The sequence below is a fragment of the Staurois parvus genome, unplaced genomic scaffold (genome assembly GCF_062004578.1).
Source record: "Staurois parvus isolate SC_StPar_1 unplaced genomic scaffold, SC_StPar_1.0 ptg000001l, whole genome shotgun sequence".
Classification (NCBI taxonomy): domain Eukaryota; kingdom Metazoa; phylum Chordata; class Amphibia; order Anura; family Ranidae; genus Staurois; species Staurois parvus.
Window position 1 is genome coordinate 5,134,577 of NW_028317797.1, and position 26,973 is coordinate 5,161,549.

The window sequence follows — 26,973 nt, forward strand, 5'->3', positions numbered from 1 at the left end:
GCTGCAGTCCGCCATAGATTTTGACAGGCTTCCTGCAGGGGGGCTGGATTCTACACCTGTCTCTAATGGGAGCACTAAAAACTCTAGGAGGGACGCTCTGCAGCAGGATGGCTCCAAGTACAAGGAGCCTTATGTGTAAATCCCCTTTATTTAAAGAAAATGTTTGCTTAAATATCTACTGTATGTTCTTACCCTGCAGCCTGATAGTGGATTTTTCTGTGAAGAGAATTCTAGTGATGATGATGCCCTTCTCAGAGAAGAATTTCGAGGTCTAGTTGTCAAGCAAGGATGTTTACTGAAACAGGTCAGTATGTTCTATAGAACACAGTATGAAATAGCACCATTACATCCCAACATTTTGTTATTGCAACAAATATATGAATAGGGAACAACCTCAACCACGACTTTTGATAGGTGTGACCAAACAGTGAAAAGGTCTTAAGGGGCATGGTTAATTGAAACCATGTTTTATACAAATATGTATATACACATATGCCACGGTCCCACACAATATGCTTTAAAGCATAATGTAAATGAATCTAAGCACCACAAACTGAAATTACTACTAAATTAATGTTTAATATTCAAAGCTCACCTACCCATCCATACATGTCTCCATTCTTTATTTTGTTGAGAAATCAGTTTAAAATCCCCCCCCCACCTAATATTTCCAGCTGCAGCCATTTTGAGTTAGGGCAGATACTTCATGTAGTGTTTATGTCCTGGAATCCATCTGCCCTTAGTTCAGGCATGCAGGCAGAAAGGTTTGCTTAGCTGAGAAAACCCTTCCTCCCCTCCTCCTCCAGATGAAAGAAATAAAAATACCCATGAATACTCCTGGGATGTATGACGTCATTTTGGTCTAGGCCAGAAACCAGGAAGCAACTGATGAAATGTGAAAAAAAAAAAAAATTAAAACTAGTAAATATAATATACCTTCCTAACTATTTACTAATGATAGCAGAAGAAGGAATACAAATAGTTCACGTTGATTGAGAAAGTTTAGTTTCACTTTATTAACCTAGGCCCACTGGAGAGTCTTAACAGGCAGGTATGAGAATCAGCATAATCATTTTTTTAAATATTGAAACTCTTCCATTACATATGCTTTTCAGCTTACCCTACAGAAGAATTTATATACCAGATGGTCTAAAAGAAAGTATTGATAAATACAAATATTGGATAAGACTAATTTTTATCTATGTATGTTTGTGCTACATACTAGGTGACTAGGATGGAGCTCTGACCACATACACCCGCCCTGGCCGCGTTCCCAATCCCTGGGTCGCATGTCTGGATGTATATATGGCTCCCCATTTACCACCTATCTTCTAAAATTTTCACCCTGATTAAGAGGAAGAGAAGGAGAGGAGAAAAAAAAAGTCCTCTCACGACTTCCAAAAATCCCCCCCCGCCCCATTCCCTCTCTCCCGCTCCTATTTTATCTCTGATGAACTCTTCTTTTGTGGACTGACTGCCATCTCTCATTCTCTATTCCGCTATTCTCCTTTACCCCCTCTTCCCATCCTGGAATGTCTATTTTCTATAATTCTAGTCTCTCACAAAAGTCACCAAGATCTTCTGGGAACCTCAGTCTTGCAGAGTGGCCATCTCTCCATCCAAGTAAACTTGCTGGAAATCCCCAGCTGTATTGTACAGTTTGTTTTCTTATTTGTTCTAGTAGTGGTTTCAACATTCTCCTTCTGCCCAGTGTTTCCGATGTTGTATCATCGAAAATCTGTAGACTTGCATCTTCATATTTTATTACTGGTATCCCTCTTATCTTGTTCCATAGATCTATTCTATCTTTGTAGTGATGAAATCGCACAATCACATCTCTGGGATTTTCACTCGCAGTTCCTTGGGCTCTTTCTATTCTATGTACTCTATTGATTTTCAAGTGCTCTGTTACTGATCTGTCCATTATTGCATTGAATATTTTCTTCATTATCTCCATCAAATCTCCTTGTGTAGTCTCGGCCAAACCCCGTATCCTCAGGTTACTCTTTCTATCTCTGTTTTCTTGGTCTTCGAATTTATATAGCAGTCTCCTTTGCTCCTTTCGCATCTCCTCCACCTGTTTTTCTAGATTGGTTATTACTTGGGCATGTTTATCCAGTTTTCCCTCAGTTTCTTCTACCTGTGACAGAACTTGCCCCAGGTCTTTATGTATTACCGCAATCTCCTGTTTTATAGACCGTTCCAATGTCATAAACATTTCTGCTATTTCATTTTTAGTAGGCATTTGTGAAGTGTTCTCTTGTTCTTCAACATTTTTTATGGCCAACTCTTTTTCTATATCTTCAGTTTCTACACTTTGGCTCATATTGGATACTCCCAGAGACAACCTGGAACGATCGCTGATGCTGCTTTCCATCTCCCGTCTTCTGCTTACTCCCTATTGTCTCTCTGGGGTTTGACTCTCTGGATTTTTCTCTTGTGAGGGCATATATTATGATTGTACTTATTTGGGATGTTTTAGACCCTCCCCCTTTTGCAGCTTTGCTCTTCATGATTTTAGTGTATTTTCTCTATCTTTTTTAATTCCAAGGCAAGAGAGTTACTTCTGCAGAATAGGTTGGGGTTATGGCTCACCTGGACTAATGTCCCTTAATTATTCCTGTTTATCCGTCCACCAATTTCCTCCCTGAGGGTCTCTATAACTTTTTTTTTCCTCTCTTGTGTCTCCTCTTCCATTCCTTCTGAGCCCTCCGGGTGATCCCCCCAAATGTTTCTTAAACAGTTCCAGTCCATTTAAACTTTTTGACTCACCATCTTCTGTTGCCCCTCGCATATCTCCTCTACTCCACCTTCATCTGCTTTTGCTGCCACTGCTCTGAACGCTGCTACGGTTCTCCTTCCTCCTCCCACTGAGGTTTCCAGGGCATTCAAATGTGATCTAATCCTGTCACTTTTGGGGGGGGGGTCACCCTCCTTGGGGTCCACTGGATCCTTATTAAACCAGAGTTTGGTGAGCAGGTTTTCTTCCACTCTTCCCCGGTCAGTGCCTGAGCCTCCCAGTGCTCCTCTACAGCTGCCACATGGTTGCCCGGCATTCACTGCTCCACTCCACCTCCTCTCCGGCTGGCACCCAGCACACCGTCCTCCGTCTGCACCACCGCCCTAGGCCGACAGCACGCGATGCACCCCACAAAAACAGGACACCTCCAGGCGAGACAGCCCAAGACACCCCAGTAACTCACACCCTCCTGGGCATAGCTATTGCTGGCGGGTCACAGGAGCCCTGTTTTTCCAGAGCTCTCACAACAAGCACCCTGTCGGCGCCATGATCAGGTCCTCCCCCCTTTACAGCTTCTCTGCCTGTAGGTGTGCCTCTTCCCATCTGGGCTCCCTCCTAGGCTCCTACTCTCCAGCCTCTCACTTCATCTTCCACCCAAACTCTCCTCCTGCTGAGCAGGCTTTAACACATTTGAAGGCTACCCTGGCCCTATACCCAAGCCTCCTGCTTGGGGATTAGCCAAGGTCCTCCAAGTTTGAAGGCCAGTCCCTCCTCACCTCCCCCCAGGGGTAGGTATCAAGGAACTGACCTGCATAGCCTCTCAGCTCTGACCTGCATTTGCCCCCCCCTTTGACTGTCACCACAGGCTGCTACTCAGCCTCTGACTAACAATAGCTCCCCCTAACTACCTAGGAGGGTGCTACATTCAGAAGGGGGGAATATCTATTCTCTCTAGAAAAAGAGCCCTTGTATAGCAGTGTTGGATGCCTGTGTCACCTACTGTATGTTGTGGTTCCATCTTCCAGCCCCTATGTCACTGCTGATTTCCATAAAAGCACAGCACAGTGTGGGGGACACAAGCATTTGCCCAGTACCTTATGCATTAAATATTTTTTTAAGGATTTTTTGCTACCTAGACAGGGTCAGTTTAAATATAAAAGCCTAATCTTATTACTAAAAAAAATGATCAAATTTCAATTGGTGAAATAGGGGGAAAGTATTAAGCATTTCTGTATCAGCGTAAGGGATTCCCCCACCCACAGGCTAAGTAGCTGTTGTTACCCCCACTACTCATGCTTCTGCAATACAGTTTTATAAAAAAGGAAAATGAATATTGGCGCAGGAGAGGTGGTTGTGGATATAATAGTCACAAGAGTCAATAGGGAGATGAAGGAAGTTCAGCTACAGGGATGTATAGGGACTTCTCCAAAACCAGGGGGGGAGGGGGGTAAGTAGTGGAGGAGATATGAGTTGTTAGGTGGAGATAGGAGATAATGCAGCTTGGGTAGTTCTGGGTGAGAGGGGAGGGGGGTTTTCTTTAAACGCTGCAAGGTATGGCACCGTCGTGAGGCAGCACCCTCTAGAGCTAAGTGGAACTCTGTAGTGAGAAATTAGAGAAGAGAGAGGTACGCCAGACTAAGTGTAGTATAAAAGTAACAGTTTATTGCACACAAATATAAGTAACTCACAGGAGGTAGAGATTATTCAGACATCAAAATATATGGGAAGGACGTCATCCGGGGCGTAGTACCATAAGCATGATGGATAGGCTTGGATGGGTTCCAGGGGATACAGCTAATGTGATGGCTGGTTTTCCTTTACTGATCCCATGGGAGGAGCAGGGAGGGCAGGTGGATATCTAGGGGGCCACGGTGCGTGAGAGAGCCGGGTCTCCTGGCAGGTGTTGTGCCTCTCCAGCCAGCATGGGCTGTGTCACGTAGGTAGGAACCAGCTTGGAACGCAACAAAGATGGCTGTCGGGCGGAAGTGACATCAGAACGTAATGTGGAGCAGCAGGAAGGGTGCGGTAACGCGTTTCAAAGCAATCAGCTTTTTCATTAGGCCTCCAGTTTTATGTAGGTCAAATGTTTTTTTAGGGAGCATATTAAAGTGTGGAACTCAACAAATAATCTTCTGTAAATATGTATATATATATATATATATATATATATATATATATACAGTATATATATATGTATATACTTGTAGCACTACCCCCTTAGGGGTTGCTTTTGATTTGGGTCCTCCTATAGTTCTGCACAGCCAGGCAATCTGCATTCTCCACACAAGCTTGCATTCAAAGTCAGAAATGAGTCCTTGAGCTTTTGTTTTGTTGTTTATGAATTGGATTTAGAACTGGGATAGGGTAAGAGGGGTATAGGATGCCCAAGGGAACTGACAATTGAAGTCAAACTATTCACAAGCTTCTCTGCAGCATAGTCTCTGTTGGAGAGCTAGCCAGAGTCTCCTTGATGTACCACCCCAGACCCTAGATTCTCCTCCTCACCAAGCAATCCGGAGGTTTTCTTGAGCAGGGGATCTGGCTCCTGCCCATTTAAATGGGTGAACCGGTAGTGGGCTAATCTGGTTTCCCACCAGAGTGCTCCTTCCCCTATCCACCCAGGGAGTGCAGGTGTACTCACTCAGATTCTCTCCTTGTGCTTGTGGGTTGGCTGCTGCTACCAAGCCTGGGCTCCTCCTTTCCTGCTATACAGGTGGTCCTCGCTCAGGGGGGCAGTAATTTCTGAGCTTTCCTCATTTCTATTTCCAGGTTCGCAGGAAGGCCCCATCCCACTAGGCCTCCAGGCAGCCTCTTTCCTCACAAACTCACATCTTCCTCTCAACTGTCCACACTCCCCATTCCAACCACACTCCTCTCACTGAGCAGGCTCCAACACGTTTAATGGAGTCCCAGACCCTTGCCAAACCTTCTGTTGAGGATTAGCTGAGGTCCCTCAAGAGTGCAACCAGACACTTCTCAGATCCACCCATTGCCTCTAAGGTATTCCTCTGAAAATTTCAGAGCAGGGGGAAATTCCAAAGGGGGCTGGCCTGCAGAGCCTCTCAGCCCTGACCACAATTTGACCCATCTGGCTATTGCACCTGAACTGCTACTCAGCTCCTGACTAACCATTGGACTCCAGCTCCTCCTAGCTAAACGAGGAGGGTGCTACATACTGTATATATACAGTATATACTGTGTATACTGTATATACAGTGCTCAGCATAAATGAGTATACCTCTTTTTAAAAGTAAGATTTTAATCAAGATCTCAATGAAAACAAGAACAATTTCCAATATTTTGACCAAACTGAGTTTTATAGAACATTTGTTTAGCTCATTACATGAAAGTAAGGTTAATAATATAACTTAGGTTACAAAATCTTCAGTCTTACTTAAATTAGTTGATGCAAACATGATGCTCAATGTGTCTCTTCAGAATTCCCCATAGTTGTTCGACTGGGTTCAGATTAGGAGACATACTTGGCCACTGAATCACTTTCACCTTGTTCTTCTTCAGAAATGCAACAGTGGTCTTAGATGTGTGTTTTGGATCATTGTCATGTTGGAAAAGTGCACAACGACCAAGGGCTCTGAGTGATGGTAGCATCTTCTCTTTCAACATAGAGCAGTACATCTGTGAATTCATGATACCCTCAATGAAATACAGCTCCCCGACATCAGCAGCACTCATGCAGCCCCACAGAAGAATACTGCCACCACCATGTTTCACTGTAGGCACCATGCATTTTTCTTTGTACTCCTCACCTTTGCAATGCCATAAAATTTTGAAGCCATCAATTCCAAAAACACTTATCTTGGTCTCATCACTCCAGAGTACCAGAGTACAGAGTCCCAGTAGTCTTTTTCTTTAGCATGGGCCTTGGCAAATTCTAGGTAGGCTTTTTTGTGCATGGGCTTTAGCAGAGGCTTCCTTCTTGGAATACACCCATGTATACCATTCCTCTGCAGTGTACACCTTATTGTGTCATGGGAAACAATCACTCCAGTTTGGTTTTCTACTTCTTTAGCTAACTGTAGTGAACTTGCATGGCGATTTTCTTCAACCCTTCTCATCAGAAGATGCTCCTGTCGAGGTGTTAACTTCTGTGGACAGCCTGTACATCTCTGTGAGATGGTTGCAGTTCCATCTCTGTTAAATTTTTGTATCACTTTTGCTACAGTATTCTGACTGATAAGTAGAGCTTTGCTGATCTTCTTGTAGCCTTCGCCTGTCTTGCATAAAGACATTATTTTCTTTCTCAGGCCTTGTGACAATTCTCTTCCATGTGGTGTCATTACTGACAGCATGAAATGGGGAGGGGTTTTCTTTGTTAAATAACGCCCTGATTCTGAAAAGAAAGTAAAGGTCTTCTGACAAATCTGTTGGGGTGTACTTATTTATACTGAGCACTGTATATATATATCTATATATATAGATATATTATATACAGTAACTAACAACAATGTGCTAAAGAGACAAATTTCACACAGCGTGGTGAACACGTAGGAGTTTACAATTGAGAACTGTGACCTCCCCATTGTGGTCACACATACCACTTCCTCTTTCACTAACATTTTACGAAGTTATTTATATTGTGTACTGATCACACTCCTATGAAAGGTGGTTTGCCTAGTACACACATAACCACAAACAAAGCAGGGGTTTCTGTGTGCTCACGGTCAGAAGTACGAAACTGAATTTTTGTTTCAGCCAGAATTTACAGCTCTTTTATCCTTTACTAAAAACTTAATTTGTTATAGTCGTTTCTAAAACTGAGAACACACCCAAAGATTTTTTGTTCAACCACAGGGCTGAACAAAACAAAATCTGACAGATCGCTGCTGTTTCGTACCTCTATGGACCTGCTTTGGTCTTGTTGATGGAGAATAACCTGCAGTGACCAATCTAGCTATGGAAAGGAGTTTTTCTTTCCTCCTATGTGGGCTCATTGCTTACTCATAGTTGATCATGGTGGTTTCCTGTCCACAAGTATGGTGTGAATACTGGGACAGTGTTAAAGCGTTGCTGTATTTCATCGTGTCATATGTACATTTTTTCTGCCACTCCATTGAACAAATGGGTTTGTTATCTGGACTCTAGTGTAGTCCCTCCCCAGTGGAATTAAAACCTTCCATACAGGCTGCTGTTCCATCTGTGTTGGGATTGTTTGGCTTTACACATTGTTTCCATCCAGGACTAATTTGGTTTGGTTCCAGTGGCACCTAATTTAGAGGAACGTTTTGTCCCACTGTGGTCCATAACATTATGACCCATTGTTTCAGTTTTTGGGTCTCAACTGAAATGACTATATGTCAGGGACCGCCGCGGCGCCTCCCCCGGCGCACGCGCACTAGCGGTGGCTCACGCCGGGACACAAGCACCAGGTCCCGGCGGGCCACGGCTGACAGGACGCCGCGCATGCGTAGTAGGAGCCGCGGGCGCGCCTGGGGCGGCCAATGACAGCCCGGGGGCGCGTCCCGGGCGGCCAATGACAGTGCAGGGCGCGATATTTAAAGATGCCCTGCACTGTCACAGATTGCCGCAAGGTCTATCTGTGTTCCTGAGTTCCTGTACCTGAAAAATTGACCCTGATTGCCCTGACTACGCTGCCTTCTCCTGTGTTTGACCCGGATTGTCCTGACTACGCTGCCTTCTCCTGTGTTTGACCCGGATTGTCCTGACTACGCTGCCTTCTCCTGTGTTTGACCCGGATTGTCCTGACTACGCTGCCTTCTCCTGTGTTTGACCCGGATTGCCCTGACTACTCTGCCTTCTCCCCTCCTGACTCCCGGCTTGTTTGACCTATCTGCGGACTGACTTATCCTGCTGACCCTGCGTGTGACCTGATTACTCTCCGCCTGCCGATTCTGTACCTCGCCTACCCCACGGGACCACTGCTCGTGATCCATCCTGCTAGGTCCTGCCGGCCTCCTCACATCTGGCTCTCCCGGTACCTATACATCCCCGGAGGTTCCCTCTGCCACTGGTGGGCCTGCTCAGAGGTCGTGACCTGGTCCTGGTCTGTTACAAGTCCAACCCCACCATCAGGGGCCCTGGTGAAAGCACAGACCGGGACTTAGACTCCACGCTTTGGGTAGGTCTGTCAAGTGGGCAGCCAGAGGCACCACCTGGCGGATCATAACACTATATATGTGTTTTAGGCTTCGTTCACACTAGTACGGGTGGAAGCTGCTGCGGGACCCGCACTTCAGCACACAGCTGAAACAATCCGCACTTCATCACTCAGCTACAACCACCCGTACTTCTTCACGCAGCTGCAACAACCCGCACTTCATCACACAGCTGCAACAACCCGCACATCACGCAGCTGCAACGACCCGCACTTCATCACGCAGCTGCAACAACCCGCACTTCACACAGCTGTAATAACCCGCACTTCATCACGCAGCTGTAACAACCCGCACTTCATCACGCAGCTGCAACAACCCGCACTTCATCACGCAGCTGCAACAACCCGCACTTCATCATGCAGCTGCAACCACCCGCACTTCACGCAGCTGCAACAACCCGCACTTCATCATGCAGCTTCAACAACTCGCACTTCATTACACAGCTGCAACAACCCGCACTTCATCACGCAGCTGCAACTACCCGCACTTCATCACGCAGCTGCAACAACCCGCACTTCATCACTCAGCTGCAACCACCCACACTTCACGCAGCTGCAACAATCCGCACTTCATCACGCAGCTGCAACCACCCGCACTTCATCATGTAGCTGCAACCACCCGCACTTCACGCAGCTGCAACAACCCGCACTTCATCACTCAGCTGCAACAACCCGCACTTCATCACGCAGCTGCAACAACCCGCACGTCATCATGCAGCTGCAACAACCCGCACTTCATCACGCAGCTGCAACAACCCGCACTTCATCACGCAGCTGCAACAACCCGCACTTCATTACGCAGCTGCAACAACTCGCACTTCATCACGCAGCTGCAACAACCTGCACTTCATCACGCAGCTGCAACAACCCGCATTTCATCACTCAGCTGCAACCACCCACACTTCACGCAGCTGCAACAACCCGCACTTCATCACGCAGCTGCAACAACCCACACTTCATCACGCAGCTGCAACCAAACACACTTCATGCAGCTGCAACAACCTGCACTTCATCAAGCAGCTGCAACAACCCGCACTTCATCAGGCAGCTGCAACAACCCACACGTCATCACGCAGCTGCAATAACCCGCACTTCATCACGCAGCTGCAACAACCCGCACTTCATCACTCAGCTGCAACCACCCACACTTCACGCAGCTGCAACAACCCGCACTTCATCACGCAGCTGCAACAACCCGCACTTCATCACTCAGCTGCAACCACCCACACTTCACGCAGCTGCAACAACCCGCACTTCATCACGCAGCTGCAACAACCCACACTTCATTACTCAGCTGCAACCACCCACACTTCACGCAGCTGCAACAACCCGCACTTCATCACGCAGCTGCAACAACCCGCACTTCATCACGCAGCTGCAACAACCCGCACTTCATCACTCAGCTGCAACCACCCACACTTCACGCAGCTGCAACAACCCGCACTTCATCACGCAGCTGCAACAACCCACACTTCATCACTCAGCTGCAACCACCCACACTTCACGCAGCTGCAACAACCCGCACTTCATCACTCAGCTGCAACAACCCACAATTCATCTCGCAGCTGCAACCACCCACACTTCACGCAGCTTCAACAACCCGCACTTCATCACTCAGCTGCAACAACCCACAATTCATCTCGCAGCTGCAACCACCCACACACAAAATGCAGGATAATAATGTTAATTGCACACCCCCACACTGGGATCCGCACTGTAGTGCATTCCCAGTGCAGGCTGCGATTTCTGGAAAGGTGAAGGGAATTTTTCTCTGCGTTTTGTGAGGCACGGCATCCCATTAAAATGAATGGGCTGCTGTGCTGCAGCCTGCAAAAGGGCACCAGTGTGAACCAAACCTCAACATATTGTATATGGATTTAGACTTGATCCAAGTTTGAAGTCCATATCTTAGCACGATCACCAGCATTTCTTTCTACAAAGAGGAGTAAATCTTTTTTGTTCCCCAAGACCTGGGGCTGCTGTGGAACTACAAGTTCCATTATGCCTCTGACTTTGTGAGTAGCTGTCAGTCTTCCCATCATGCCTCTGCCTCTGGGAGTCATGCTTATAACTTTGGGTGTTATTTACTAAAATTGAAGCGTGCAAAATCTGGTGCAACTCTGCATAGCAACCAATCGGCTTCCTGGTTTTATTGCTAAAGCTTAATTGAACAAGCCAAAGTTAGAAAATGATTGGCTACCATGCACAGCTGAACCAGATTCTGAGTGCACCAGTTTTAGTAAATCTACCCGTCAGTCTTGCAATGCCTCATTGAACATGTAGTTCCACAACAGTTGCCCACGTCTTCCCTAGACCTAAACAGGCAATTAACCTCCTTAGCGGTATTCCCGAGTGTAGGTCGGGGTAACATTTCAGTACCAAGAGCGGTAACCCCGAGCTACACTCGGGAATACCATGCGGCACTGCTCCGGCATTTGTTCTTCACTTACCTTACCCTGCGCTCCCGCGATGTGTCCCCTGCAGCATCCCCGGCCATCTCCTCCGGCCGATGCCGGCATCCGGCTTCTGTGTCCTGTCCCTGTGACATCGGGACATACGGGCGCCGCCGCCGCTGGCGGCGGGAAATTTAAAAATTTTAAAAAATGTCATTTTTTTTTTTTTACATTTTACATAGTAAAACATTGCTGTCTCAACCAATTTCACATACATTTTGTCCCGAGTGCTTTGTCCGGCGCCCTGCCTGCATTTTGTCTGTTCTTTCTGCCTGGAAACTGGCGTCCAAAAAGTGTCCCTTTAGGTCAAAAGCGGTTTAGATCAGCTAGAGAACAGCGATAATAAATCAGAACCACTTGCAGAATTGAGTGATAATGATTAGTGGGGGAAATTCGTCATCAGACACTGAAAACGATTTTGCGACTGAGCTTAGCAATGTGCGAACTTGGCGCTATATTTCAAATTTCAGTGTTTTTGGTTTGATTATATTATTGAATTAAATGTATTATTATATTATTATTTTTTATGAGTATTTATTAAATTATAATTTATGATTTCGTGTTTCAAATTTTATCATACCCGGGATGTTTACTAGACTCTTGTTCGAACAGATTTCAGTGAGTTATTCCTAAAAATTACAAAAAAAAAGGCCTACAATAAAAAAACTACATATTTCCATGCAAAAAAATGGTACCGTTTTCAGCACCAAAAATCGGAAAGAATCATACCGTCAGGGAGGTTAAAGTGACATTAAAGGCTTTTTTTTTCTTTTTAAAATAATAAACATGTTATACTTACCCGCACTGTGCAGTGGTGATTTTGAACAGAACAGCATTAACCCCCCACTTCTCGGGTCCCCCGCAGGCTCTCCTAGCCCCCCTCCTGTCACGTGCCCCCAAATCAAGCCGCTTGCTATGGGGGCACCAAGGCAGGTTTGCTCCCGAGCTGCTGCTCTGTGTGTCCATTCACACACAGAGCCGCAGCTTGACCCTGCCCCCTCTCTTTCCTCATTGGTTGTGATTGACAGTAGTGGGAGCCAATGGATCACGTTGCTGTTTTAGCCAATGAGGAGGGAGAGTCCCCGGAGAGCCGAGGCACATTGCTGGATCACGATGGGGCTCAGGGCTGGCAGGAAGGGGGGGGGGGGGGTTGTGCTGCATGAAGGTCAAAAGCCTGGAGCCTTTAGAATCCACGTTAAAGTGTAACTAAAGGCAAAAGAGTGGTGGAGAGGGCTTGGAGCCCATATCAGGTTTACTGTTATCTGTTTAGCAACATTCACCCTCCCTATTTGTCCTCTTTATTATTATCATTGAACATGAAAGTAAAAGAAGATCCCAAAGTTTGGGTTGTCCCCAGAAAAATGAGGACACTTGTTCTGGTGACCTGGTGGGTCTCCAAGGAATTCTTTAAGTGCATTGTCCTAACTTTGGAGTGTGTTTGTTCAGAATTTCAAATATTTCTTATTGATTAATTCATACCCACATTTATAGGGACACAGAAGGAAAAACTGGAAAGTGAGGAAGTTTATTCTCAGAGAAGATCCCGCATACCTGCACTACTATGATCCAGCTTCGGTAAGAGAAAATTTTACACACTGGTTTATATTAGCTAAGTAAGTTCTTTGTAAACTAATTTATAATATTAGTCTGTAGTGCATTGGCCATAATAATTTCATATTATGAAACCGTTTATATTTGCCAAAGGGACTATGGTTCATGCTATGGGCCACATCACCATCTAAATGAGCCAGATATATCAATATGAGTTGTGTTAAACAATTCACCCTTTTGTCTCTCATGTCATTTTTTTATGAATATTAAAAATAATATATGTCCATTGAGCCTAAACGTTTAGCACAATTCCCTTAAATATGCTGAACTCTGGCTATATAGATGTATACTATTTTTAATATTCATAAAAAATTCTTAGGTTGAGTCTTATTTGTTTTTATTTTTTTTTTCTGTTGTCAGAAAGAACTTTATTTAACATATTCAAGCATACCGATTCCAGAAATGCTCACATTGCAATATACAAATGCAGGGGCGGACTGACCATTTGGAAACTCGGGCACTGCCCGAGGGCCCGGGGTCAGTAGGGGGCCCCATGAGATGCCCCTGGTACCTTTTTCATAGGCTTTTTTGAGATTGGGCAAAGAGATAGGGGCCCCATGATCCCCTATTGCCCGGGGGCCCCATGAGTTGTCAGTCTGCCCCTTGACAAATGTGATGTCACATAAACAAGCATACAGATACAGCAGCCAGCTATACAGAGCTATGTTTAGCTATTAGACAGCCATCAAGGGCAGATAGCCCCACCTAGTGGTCAAAGATGGCCATTACTGAGAGGTTTCAACATCCAATAAAGCACATAGAGCAAAGACAGATATTTAAGATTGCATAATCCAAGACATCCTACCATTTGTTTGTAATGCAATAAATTGTTTTATTTCAACTTACTTTTTGTACAGTTGTTATTATAATTTAATTGAAAAGTCTATACCGAGCCATACAGGGTAGAAAGTGAAGGGAATGGGTCATGCCTCTGAATCATTCTGCTGTTTCAGTAATATGAGTTTTATTTCTTGTACTCTTCTTGTGGATTTTTCAGCAAAGCAGTTAAAGTGACATTAAACAAGATCTTTTTTCGCTTAAACCATACATATCCATTACTTAAAGTGTTACTAAACCCTGGACCCTGCAATCACTATATCTGGTCTCCCACGGTACACACAACATGGAAATGCAATTATTTTACTAAATATAAACTGCTAAATACCTTTTTATATCAGCAGTTACAGCAGTCTTGTGACTTCTATCAGTGCCCAGCAGAGCACTGGTTAAAGCTTGTAGAAGAGTTTTTCATTCTCCCCTGATTTGTCCTATGAGGCTGCAGGGCCCCTGACCTTCTGTCTGGATAGTGCTGATTGGCTCTGTGCTAATCACATGCACTCTCCCAAGAAAAAAAACTCTCTAGCAGTACAAACCAAACTAAGTATGTGTAGTCTCCCCAAGGCTCTGTTCTATCATCAGATGAATTGGGGACTGTGGAAGAAGGGAAGGATCAGAGAAGACAGGATCAAACAGCCTTTTTACACAATGCAGAGGTCTGACCCCTTAGGTTCCACAGTGAGTTAAACAAGCATGCTTTACTGCTTATACATACTGATTTTACTGTTGTGGGTTTAGTAACACTTTAATGGACCTGGTAATCTATTTTTCATGAAACTGTTTCTTACTGTGTATTTCTGCATCCTTGTAATGTCCCCTGTGAGCTCCCGAACCTCTCCTTTTCCTTCTAGCTTCTGGTTGTTTGGAATGACCAGTGCACATTAGTTGTATTCATGTGCACTGCTCTCTGCGCCCTACAAATCCCATGTGTTGGCTGTACCATGCATTTGTATGAAAAAGTATCCTGTTCTGTTTGTATTGTTTCCTTTGTTTGAAATCCCTGGTGTTCCTGCCAGTCCCTCTGCTTTCCTATTAAAAGCTGACCACAACACTAAACAGCAGAAGAAGTGTGGTCAGTTCTTTAGCCATGCTGGGAACTCAGCCTGCTCTCTTCCACAGTTTCTTCTCCCACAGCTGTTATGCAGCTGAGAACAGAAGGAATGTGATCACTTTTTTTTTTAAGTGTTTATAATGTATATATATATATATATATATATATATATATATATATATATATATATATAAATGTTTTACCTTTCATATCTATTTTAAACTGAATAGGTTGTTTTACAAGGTGAGGGTTTACATACAGTAAACTTTAAGTTTAACCTTGTAATCATATGAAAAAGGAGCCTAGGTCTCCAACCACTGATTGTAAATCATAATCATGAAATATTCATATGCGCTACTTCCTATTTACCTAAGAAAAAATGAATGCCATTGTTTTGCTCTTGATCATAATAAATAAAAATATGATTTTTAAAATATCACAGGAAGTTGCCTCCATGATCAAGAGGTACTACCAGGAGACAGTAAACCGCCTAGCAGAGTGCATTTTGATACTGTACAATTTGCAGGCATGTGTAGGTTGCCCAATGCAGATGTAGCACTACCCCCTTAGCAGTGGCTGAGTTTTTTTGGGTCCCCCTATAGTCTTGTACAGCCAGGCAACATGCATTTACTTCCACACTTGCAATGTGGAGACAGTAACCAGTCCTTAGGCTTGTTTTTGTAGTTTTATTAGGGGTATTGAACTTGGATAGGGTTGAGGGATGCATGTGGAACTGGAACTGTGAACTGCGAACTGCGAGCATAAATCTCCTTAACAACTATGTACAAGTCCATAGACAAACAGTCTCTCCTTAGAGAGCTCTCCAGCCCTTCTGGTGTATCTTCTCAGACCCCAGATGAATCCTCCTCCTCACCCAGCTGCCTGAGCTGAGGAAATCCCTGAGCAAGGGGACCCAGAAACTGCCACTCTAGTAAAGCAGCCCCAGACAAGGAGCTAGTTGGGTTTGCCACTTGACTGCCCTCTCCCCTTATCCAGCCCAGGAGGTGTAGGTTTACTTACTCAGTCCTCTCCTGTAAGCTTGTGGGTTGGTGGCTGCCTTCAGGGCTTATGCTGGGTTGGCTCCCTCCCTTCTTGCCAGGCTGTCCTCTCTCAGGGAATGATGAGACTGAGGGATTCTCCTTCCAAGATCCTCCCTGCAGGTGGGCCCCTCCCTGGCCCCCCTCCCAGACTCCACACACCAGCCTTCTCACTCAATCTTCCACCAACACTCACCACTTCCTGAACAGGCTCTCTCATACTTAAGGACTGTCCTGACCTCATGCCAAGCCTCCTGCTTGGGGATTGGTCAGAGTCCCCTGAGTATGCAGATCAGACCCTCCTCACCCCTACCCACAGCCTTCTAGAAACTCCTCAAGCTTCTAGAGCAGGGGGAGGTATCAGAGAACTGACCAGCAGAGCCCTCAGCCCTGACCCAGAGTAACCTGTCTGACTCATCCCAGGTCGACTCATACCAGTCTGCTATTCAACCTCTGGCTAAAAACCTAGCCAGCTCCCCCTGGCTAACTAGAGAGGCACTACACAAACATAGTCAAATGTATTATAGGAGAAGCTCCTGTCACAAAGTTTATTGATTAAATTGTTTTCTTTGTATCAACAGGGGGATAATGAACCTTTGGGATCGATTCACTTGAGGGGCTGTGTAGTGACCGCAGTAGAGGGTCTGGCTGATGGTGAGTTGCTCACTACATTTGATATGGCAGTTTAATGAATGAATACACAGAAGTTTCTTATACATGGGAGTTGAAATTGTGTTCACTGTCAAGTTTCTAATACTTTCTGGGTTATTTTTCCTGGTGACCTGTGTTGGTCATGGAAAATCCAAAAAATTTTTATCCAAAAAATTATTACTAGAATAGAAAAAGGGGGGAAATCTCCAAATCCGGACACCTATTTTGGAGGCAACTGTCTGTCCTTACTTGAGAGATATTTCCCCTCATTTCTTGTTTCATCTCTGGGACAGGAAGTGAACAGTTTCTTTTTAAAGCTGAACTCCAGGCAAAAAAAAAGTTTTCCCATGCAGTGGGGCTGTGCCTGCATTGCTCAGGTCAAATGCTCAATTTTGTTTAAGTCTCCATACTTTCTAAACAAATGGACAGTTCACTGTCCTCTGGGCTTTAGATGGTCCGGACTGTGGCCATTCTGAGTAGAAATAGTCCTGGCATCAGTCCATCAGCCAAAGTCCTTGGGGTCATTCTGGACTCTAACCTCTCCTTCCAACCTCATGTCAAATCACTGACAAACACATGCAGGCTCCACCTCCGCAATATCGCCAAAATACGCACCTTCCTTACCCCAGACACCGCTAAACTACTTGTGCACTCCCTGATTATCTCACGCCTTGACTACTGCAACTCCCTCCTCACCGGCCTACCCCAGTGCAAACTCTCCCCGCTTCAGACCACCCTGAACTCAGCTGCCAGACTCATCCACCTCACCAGCCGCTCCACCTCTGCCACCCCCCTCTGCCTCTCCCTCCACTGGCTCCCTATCGCCCAACGCATCAAATTCAAACTACTCACTCTGACCTACAAAGCCATTCACAACACTGCCCCTAACTACCTCACCGACCTGATTCCCAAGTACCACCCTACCCGTACCCTTCGCTCTTCACAGGACCTCCTTCTATCTTGCTCCCTGGTCTCCTCCTCACACGCACGTCTGCAAGACTTCTCCAGGTCCTCCCCCATCCTCTGGAACTCACTACCCCAATCCATCAGACTGTCACCTTCCCTCCTCACCTTCAGGCGCTCCCTGAAAACCCACCTCTTCAGAGAAGTCTACCCCACCCTCACCTAACTGCTGCTCTCCTTCATTCCTCCTACCACTCCATCCCCCACAGCCACTTCCTCCTGTACCACTACCCCCTCCCTCCCAGATTGTACGCTCGAAAGAGTAGGGCCCTCTTACCCCTCGTGTGCTGTTCGTAGCTGCTGTAATGTTTCATGTATTGTCCCCCCCTCTATTGTACAGCGCTGAGCAAACCCTTTGGCGCTATATAAACTCAATGTAATGTAATGTAATAATCAGTGGGATTAAACAATGCATTTTTGGTAGATGTCAGTGGGAGGGAGAATGCCCCATTCTTTGGTGTCAGTGGGAGGAAGTGTGTCCCATCATTGGTGTTAGTGGGAGGAAGAGTGCCCCATCATTGGTGTCAGTGGGAGGAATAGTGCCTTGTTGCGGATGTCAGTGGCAGGAATATTGCCCCATTGTTGGTGTCAGTGGGAGAAATAGTGTCTTGTATCAGTGAAAGGAAAAGTGCTGCAAGGCAAGCAGAGGGCTGCACCTCGCACAGTTTGATGACCACTGGTCTGTAGGTTTGGAGAACGGAGATATACGGAGATATAACGGAGAGTGGTCTTTGTGGTAGGCAAAAGAAGTGGCCTGCTTTGGGTGCCCACGCAGGAGGGGGTGCAAAAAGGGCAGGGCTTACAACCTATGCTGCTGAAGTGCGACCTGTTATATTACTTTTGGTGCCACTCAAAGCAGAGGTAAAAGCAAATCCCTGTGCTCCAGAGCATGGGGGGGCAGGCTTATCCTAATAGCAATCCAGAGGGCTAGTAAATGTAAAGAGGAAAGGATTGCCGCAAGTCCTGATCAGCCCAGGTGAATAAATGTTAAAGTGTGACCTCAGCCTACATGTCCTCACCAAACCACACACCCTGATGCATTTTCCCTGCCCACTAGGGAAGAGTTTAGCAGCTCATGGGGGGTAGGGGGTCAATATAACCATTTTGCCTTGGGTGCTAAAGGACCTTATCCCATCACTGAGTGTCACTTCACAATGCATAACTCTGGAGTATTTTACCATGTGCTCAATATTTTTATCTTGATGAAGCAGAACTACATTACAATGAAAGCAGCATCCATATTACAGTGAATTCCCAGCCTTTAGGCATCAGTTATACTTGTAGTTGAGAAACATTAGTGCAAAAGATATATATATCTATTATCAATTAATATCAAAAAATATCAAAATTATGTGCAAAACATAAGTAATTTAAATAATTAAATTTGTGAATATAAAAAAAAACAAAAATGTCCAATTCTGAATTTCTTCAAATGTCCAAATAAATCCTTTCCAAATTCAGGTGCTCTCAAAGAAATTGTGCCAAAATCCACCACCAAAAGTAAAGTTGGGTAACTCACCAGAGCTCCATGCTGATCAATCTCTAGATCAGCAAAAAACGCTTTTTGCTCTGGGAGCAGATGCAATGAATCAACTTCTCAGGTGTGATGATCAATAGCTACACATTCATCCATAAGGTAGGTATCCACCACTCAATATAATGGTTCCAGGAGCATTATATCACTCTCTCTTTTTATATCTCTCCACCGAGGTCATGTTTGGGAATGAAAGAGAAAAATCATGGTGCAGCCAGTTTTTTTATAAAAGTATCCAACAATTTAATAAAGATTTACACTCACAAAAAGGGTGTCTTCACCGACACCAGTATAACAGCATAAAACAGCAAATGGTATAACAGTCTCCTGTTCCCCGTACACTCACTACAGCGCTCGTGACTTAATTTTCTCCACAAACGTCAGCATCCAGTAAGGGCTTACTGGATGCTGACGTTTGTGGAGAAAATTAAGTCACGAGCGCTGTAGTGAGTGTACGGGGAACAGGAGACTGTTATACCATTTGCTGTTTTATGCTGTTATACTGGTGTCGGTGAAGACACCCTTTTTGTGAGTGTAAATCTTTATTAAATTGTTGGATACTTTTATAAAAAAACTGGCTGCACCATGATTTTTCTCTTTCATTCCCAAACATGACCTCGGTGGAGAGATATAAAAAGAGAGAGTGATATAATGCTCCTGGAACCATTATATTGAGTGGTGGATACCTACCTTATGGATGAATGTGTAGCTATTGATCATCACACCTGAGAAGTTGATTCATTGCATCTGCTCCCAGAGCAAAAAGCGTTTTTTGCTGATCTAGAGATTGATCAGCATGGAGCTCTGGTGAGTTACCCAACTTTACTTTTGGTGGTGGATTTTGGCACAATTTCTTTGAGAGCACCTGAATTTGGAAAGGATTTATTTGGACATTTGAAGAAATTCAGAATTGGACATTTTTGTTTTTTTTTATATTCACAAATTTAATTATTTAAATTACTTATGTTTTGCACATAATTTTGATATTTTTTGATATTAATTGATAATAGATATATATATCTTTTGCACTAATGTTTCTACACTAAATTAGGAATAGTTTGTGGTTTTAGCGCATTCCTTGATTTAAGTTATAGCACTAAGAAATTTATTTGGTTTCTTTGAGGTGGAATTGCTGCTTTAAAGTATTAAGGGTGTGGCGCTTTTATTACACTTGTGATACTTGTAGTTGAGCCACATTTTTACTGCACCCCAATTACTCCTCCTTAAACTGTATATGGCAGTGTACACAATGCAGAAATTACCCCCCCCCAATCACGGCAGTACCTCCTGCCGAACACGACCCATTCAACAGAATGGAGCCACACCACAACTGCCCTATATGCATCATCACCACCTGTCAAACTGCACCACCAGGTTTTTAGGGGTTGAAAGAGGCAGTGAGTAATTGATGTAATGCCTCCTCACTACCTGTCTAATGCCCTATGAAAATTGATCCACTGTTGATCACTCTTCACATGGCTGCACAAGTGGAAATGAGCCCTTACCCACTTCAACACTGGGCACTTTTACCCCCTTCTTGCCCAGGCCAATTTTTAGCTTTCAGCGCTCTTGCGCTTTGAATGACAGTTATCTGGTCATGCAACACTGTACCCATATGAAATTTTTATCATTTTTTTGGGACAGATAGAGCTTTGTATTGGTGGTATTTAATCACCACTGGGGTTTTAATTGCTTGCTAAACAAAAGAAAAAAAAGACCAAATATTTTGAAAAAAAAAAGCTTTCTCTTAGTTTCTCTTGTAAAATTTTGCAAATAAGTAATTTTTTTCTTCAATGATGTGCACTGATGAGGCTGCACTGATGGTCACTGATGAGGCTGCACTGATGGTCACTGATGAGGAGGCACTGATAAGGCTGCACTGATAAGGCGGCACCGATAGGCAGCACTTATATGCTGCACTGATGGACACTGATAAGCTGCACTGATGGACACTAATAGGCTTCACTGATGGGCAATGATTGGCACTGATGGGGCTGCACTGATGATCAAGGGCCCTGATGATCTATGCCCTGATTATCAATGTAAATGTGCGCTGTCTTGGGATTGCCGGTTATTGGCTTTCCTTCCCTCACACAGTGACAGTGCGTGGGGAAAGGAAATGCTGATAACTGGCATTTGTTTCCATGTAATTAGCTGTGAATGGTTCGGGCCCGGGGGCGCAGAGGGGGTGCAGGGTTCTGGAATAATGTCTACAGATGCCCCCCCAGAACTAGACAATTGCGCTGTAACCATCTTTTGACTATAGTTTGGTTGACAAGTACTTAAACAAAATCGCTTTAATTATTATATTGCAGTACTGTATTAAACTGGCACCCACCATCTTGTCTAGCCTATTCATGCACCATTGCCTTCAGCAGAGGAAATTACATCACAAAAATATATTCACACACCCACACAGGCTGGGTACTGGAACTGGTGAACAGGCTGGTGAACTGGATAGACTGCTATCTTTATTCAACCAACTATGTAACTATGGAAGAGTCAGGGTGGGACCAAGAGAAACTTCATTGACCTGTGCCATTCCATGCATTGTCCTATGTGTAGAGAGCAAATATTCCATTGCAGGAAGCATATACTGTAATACCCATGGCTTCTGATCTAGGCAGCTAGAACAGGGCTTTCATAAATGTAGCACCACCCCCATAGGAGTAGCTGAAGTTTGGGTCCCCCTGTAGTCATGCACAGCCAAGCAACACACATTTCCAGACTTGCATCCAGGAGACAGTAACCAGTTCTTGAACTTGTTTTTTTGAAGTTTTATTAGGAGAACAAACTCCTTAGCAACTATGTACAAGTCTTTACGTCAAACAGTCCCTTTTGGAGAGCTAGCCAGCATCTCCTGTAGTACCACACCAGACCCAGATGAATCTTCTCCTCATCCAGCTGTACTGGGTATATCCTTGGGCAGGGGATTCAGTTCCTACCACTGCTGGTGGCTGTTGCCAGGCCTTCTAGCTGGGCTACTCCTTCCCTGCTGCACAGGTGGTCCTCGCTCTGGGGAACGGTGAAGTCATAAGCTTAAGTCCTTCCAAGCTCCACTGCCTTTAGGTGAACCCCTCTCCATCTGGTCCCCCTCCCAGGCTCCTGTTCTCCAGCTTCACTTCCTCATCTTCCACCCGAACTATCTGCTCCTGCTGAGCAGGCTCAATCACTCTTAAAGGCTGTCCTGGCCCCTTGCCAAGCCTCCTGTTGGGGATTGGCCAGGGGACAGACTAGCCACTCCTGACCTCCTCCCACTGCTTCTAGATCTTTTTCCAAAGTTCTAGTGCAGGGGGAAGTCTCAGATAGCTAGTCTGCAGAGCCTCCCAGCTCTTGACCTAAATTTGACCCACCTAGCTATCACACTCAGGCTGCTACTCAGCCCTCCTCACTGACAAATGAAACTAGAGTTCCCCCTAGCTAACTAGGAAGGTGCTACATAAAGCTTCCCCAGTCCTGCCAATGATCTACACATCACCTGAGGCACATATACATGAAATAACTAGGAAGATAATTTTGAATTATGTATTCATACTTTTTTTTTTTTTGCTCAATATATTTTTATCTTTCTTACCTGTAAAACATACTTTTCTCTTTGTAAAATAATATTTCATGTTCTTCCCCAGCAAAAAAACAAGAAGTCGATGGAAACCTTTTTGAAATCATCACAGCCTCTGAGATACATTACTACTTGCAGGCTGCATCAACAGAAGAGCGCAAAGAGTGGATTAAAGCTATTCAAGCTGTCTCCAAAATTGGAAAATAGATTTAGACATCAATGCAGAGTCACGCGTTTGTTGTATACAATCTATCCAGGTCATACAACTGTGAAGTATTTTATTATTACCATTGCCGCTGAGCCTTGAGCTGGGGGTAGAGTTGGGGCTACTCCTCTAGAAAATCTCCAGCTATTTCTATGGAGGAGATTTTGATAAGTGATTTAACATATTAAATCACAACTCAAGACAAAACTTTTTATTTTATTTCGGATAGAATGGGGAAGGGTTAGAACCTCTTTCAGGGTATGTTTGCCCACAGAACAGGAACATATTTGTAGTAGAGCAGGGAAGGGATAGAACCTCTGACAATATTTTTAAATGCAGTTTATGGGGTTGATTAACTAAAGCAGAATAGGCTGTTCAAAGAAGAGAGTATACACTTTGCAAGGGAATTTGTCCCAAAGTCTAGTAAGCGTGGTGAAATTTGCAGAAAATCCCCATCATATGCAAGGAAAATAATTTTAAAAAATTCATTTTTTGCTGACATATGATTGTATGATTAAAGTTAGCAGAGCTTCATGTCATTCACTAGGCTCTGGAGAAAATTCTCCTACAAAGTGCAACTTTGAACAGCCCATTTGCCTTTAGTAAATCAACTCTTGTGCCTTAGGTATCTTGAAGATGTCTGGGTCCTTCATTTCTTGTACAGGCAACACAGAGACAGCAAGTGAGGCAAAATCTCCCTAATGGGTTTACAGACAGAAATAAATGATTGACAGAAATGATGACTCTTAAAAGTGTCACTAAACCCACATAATAAAAAACTACCAATATATAAGTATTACATGCTATTCATACTCACTCAGTCACTATGAGATTCACATTCTGTATTCTACAAAAATCCTGATTGATCCCTTTGTTCTGTATCTCCCCCTCCTGTTCAAGTCCCCAATGCAGCTAGGGATTTTTCAGAGCAGTGTTGGCTGCTCTGCACATGCTCAGTTTTTAGTGAGTTTCTATGCTGTGTTTCCTGCCTATAACATCTGAGCAGCCTATGTGACTAGAAGAGAATCACACCTATGGGCATATACCTGGTGGTCCCTTCTTCCTCTTCCTCCATGCCCACTAACCAGCTAAACACAATGGGGGCAGTTTATTACCTGTAAATTGATGGAGGCTTCACCTTCCTCTCATTCTAAGGCTGGAGGAGCTTGACACAGTCTGTGACTGGCAGATCACCATCCACACCACATTATTGCCAATAAAATAATACAGATTTGATTTCAAATATTTATTTGTACGACAATTTTAAAAAGTTTATTGATATCAATTATTTATTTATTTTTATTCTGTATTCTAAAGGCTGTTTTTTTTTTAATTGTGAACATGTGACCTGCAACAGAGCTTTAGAAGCTCATCCTGCTCATGTTTCCCTGCAGACAGGCCAGGAAAGAGCTGGGTCATGTGACAGCTGTATATTAATGAGGAAAAAGGTATTCAGATAATCTTTTTTATTAAAATAATATCAGTGTTATCATCCATATACAGAAATAGAAGAGACAATGTAAATTAAACAGTGTTTAATATCACTTTATCAAAAACTAAAAAAATAACATTTTAACAGGAGATGGACTTTTAGGGAGATTTCCTGAAAATGAGGAACCCTAAAAATTGTTGAAGACTCAGAGAAGTGTGGGGTTATCTCCGGACAAAGGTCTGTAATTACAGATCTGACCTGCAGTTCCAACCTCTTGTGAATAGTGATGAGCTAAGTTGAGCCCAGTTAGCTCATTGCTACTGGTGAATGGTTGTATTGCAATGTGACTAGGAAATACAATTAAATACTATTAAATACAATCGTTCTTTAGGGGATAACTTTTATTTCTTTGATTGGGCTCCAGTCCAACATGCAGTGTAAGGCAGGCCACAGACGATGCACATTTCTTTCCTGAAACCACAGGTTCCACCATCAACACAGACAATGCTCATAGGAGAATCCCATTGTCATTAGCCTGGTGGGGGGAGCAACTGCTAGCGATAATCGCAAGTAAATCCGAAAGGTTGGTTGTACCCAAGTTGATTGATGAACTTAGTACATTCAGCCTGCCCATACACTGTTTGAATCTCAGCCAGTTCCTGCTGATCTGGCTGAGATTGGAACAGTTTATGGCCGGTCTAAGCTACAACCATTTTTCACAAGGAGGCTATTTTAGGAAGGGATCTTTGAATGATACTACACACCAGGGACTCAGTCAAGTTGGTTTTTTCTGTCCTTCTAGAAATAGATGTTTGTTTTTTTATCTATGTGAATGGTTTTATGATGCTAGAGCGACAACAAGTCTACAAAAGCTGAGCAGGAACAAGCTTACATGCGGCCATTGGATTGTTGTCATTCAGCTCTAGAACAACTCATTGTTCAAGCACTTGCAAGCACTAAATCCTTCTATCACAAATGGTTAACAACAACAACAGCAAAAAAAATACTTCAATAACAAACTCACTTTTCACAGTCCACATCACAACCTATTCTTTTAAGAAAAGTTACTTTTATCTGTATTCACCAAATAGATATATAAAATAGGAGATGGTCATAATGAAGCATCCATTCAGTTTTGGTCTAACCATCTGTAACTACCATAATTTCTGAATTTTGCACTAATAAATAAATAAAAACAAATGTTTAAATTACTCATGTGTTTTTAGAAGTCTATGACATCATATGTCAGTGTCTAAAACAGTAGAGATTTTCATAAGTGTAATATAGAGCAATGAAGTGCAGTCATTTGCAGAAACTAACCATCAATATAGGATGGAGTTGTATTCTGACTCGCCTATGAGGCCATAAACCTTATCTCCCACGATGTATACAGCTATATCATGTGGTGTTGAATGTATCCCTTGCATCGGGTCAGATAGTTTAACTCAATGAATAAACTCACATGTTGAGGAAGTCAGATGAGGAAACCCATTCGAATGTTCCATTTAATTGAGAATATTCATAGGTGGAAAAATGTTAATGTTGTAGTCTCATAGAAGATGCATTCAGGAAGACAGGATACAGTGGAATGACTACCAGAGAGAAGAAGGGGGAGGGATATACACACATACGGTGAGAGAAAGAGCTCAGCTTAGACAGGAGAAGACAGCTGAAAGACGCAGAGCAATGATAAACAAGTGATGGTCACAGAGAAATATTAATAAATCGAATAGTGTAACACAACAAGTTGCATGACCCATACTGAAAGAAACACAAAGAAGGGTCATTTGTTTTATTTTGGATAAAATAAAGAGGTTTATTTTTAGTATGCTGGCAAAGTTATACTCTGCTACAGACTATACTTCTCTACTGTCTATGTTACAATAAACTGAAGATTACTTTTTTAAAGCGGATCCTCACTCTCCTTTTACACTTTGCCTCCATAGAATGGTCATGCAACTTTATTGCAATGTAATTTTTTTTATAAACAGTAAATACCTTTGTTAAAGAGAGGGAACGGCCACCTGCGTCTGAGGCCACCTAGGCTTTTAACGGCACTGTGCTAGCCCCTTAGACTCCTTGGATATCATCCTCATCAATCCTTAGAGTCTTATAGTATTCACAGACTGTATAATTATGTTATTTTGAGACTGGAAATGATGCAATTATAGGAGGAGTTAGGTACCATTTTCTGCAGCTTCCAGCCTGCCATTTGTTGATAGGTTGCCATAACAACAGGGCGGGAACTTCTGCCATTGCTACAGAAACGTATCAACAACAGTGTGCTCCACACAGTGTGCTTACTGCGCAGGCATGAGACCTGGAAGTGCATGCTGGGTAACCAGCAGCACAAAGTGTTGGCTTCAGATGCCCATAGTTGAAATGGCTGCCACCAGATTATTATTATTATTATACAGGATTTATATAGCGCCAACAGTTTGCTCAGCTCTTTACAATATCAAGGGAGACAATACAGCAACGACACAGTTCAATACAAGAGGGTTAGGATGAGAATCAAGAATTTTGCAACATATTTGGCAAGTACAGAATTCATGTAAATGTACAATAATATTTATAGTGGTTAGAGTGATACTTAAAAATACCAAGGATGTTTTTATTCAAAGTTATGTGAGAAGACTGTAGCTCCTCTTTATGGTGAGCAGCTCCCCTCTTTTTCCTTTTAGGAACTTTTAGACTGTGAAGAGTTTTTGGCTATCAGTGTCCCATTGGGGAGATTTCCCTTCACTTCCTGTCCCATAACCAAAAC

General features: G+C 43.8%; 1 protein-coding gene across 2 annotated transcripts in view; it reads left to right on the forward strand.

Annotated features, from left to right (window-relative positions):
* PLEK (pleckstrin) overlaps positions 1-25,417 on the forward strand; it is a 75,458-nt gene extending 50,041 nt beyond the window's left edge. For both annotated transcript variants that reach the window (XM_089682679.1, XM_089683373.1), the window contains 4 exons: positions 200-304; positions 12,818-12,901; positions 16,444-16,516; positions 22,637-25,417. In XM_089682679.1, the coding sequence (XP_089538805.1) occupies positions 200-304; positions 12,818-12,901; positions 16,444-16,516; positions 22,637-22,776 (402 nt within the window). In that variant the 3' untranslated portion in view covers positions 22,777-25,417. The remainder of the gene's footprint in view (positions 1-199; positions 305-12,817; positions 12,902-16,443; positions 16,517-22,636) is intronic.
* The last annotated feature ends 1,556 nt before the right edge of the window (positions 25,418-26,973 follow it).